This window comes from Anarrhichthys ocellatus, unplaced genomic scaffold (assembly GCF_004355925.1).
Source record: "Anarrhichthys ocellatus isolate YVR2014 unplaced genomic scaffold, GSC_Weel_1.0 scaffold134, whole genome shotgun sequence".
Taxonomy (NCBI): Eukaryota; Metazoa; Chordata; class Actinopteri; order Perciformes; family Anarhichadidae; genus Anarrhichthys; species Anarrhichthys ocellatus.
Genome location: NW_022280164.1, coordinates 427,507 through 427,738, shown reverse-complemented (window position 1 = coordinate 427,738; position 232 = coordinate 427,507). Strand labels below are relative to the sequence as shown.

The following is a 232-nucleotide window of genomic DNA, read 5'->3' as shown; positions in this document are numbered from 1 at the left end:
CTGAGGAGTCACATGACCTGGTATCACCTGTTACACCTGTAAACTACAACTTACCGGTCTGTAGGTGTGGTCCAGGTGGTAGAAGGAGGTGAGGCTGCTGCTGTAGGAGAGGAGCTCCTCCAGGAGGAGAAATGGGAGATGATCCAACACCTCCGACTGATCAGAGACACACTGTGTGCAGCTGAACACACACACACACACACACACACACACACACACACACACACACACA

At 52.2% G+C, this 232-nt stretch overlaps 1 protein-coding gene across 1 annotated transcript in view; it reads right to left on the bottom strand.

The window, feature by feature from the left end:
• The window catches only part of LOC116399892 (coiled-coil domain-containing protein 180-like), a 13,347-nt gene that overhangs the window by 11,432 nt on the left and 1,683 nt on the right, over nucleotides 1-232 (bottom strand). The window contains exon 6 of the mRNA XM_031877354.1: nucleotides 55-181. Coding sequence (XP_031733214.1) covers nucleotides 55-181 — 127 coding nt within the window. The remainder of the gene's footprint in view (nucleotides 1-54; nucleotides 182-232) is intronic.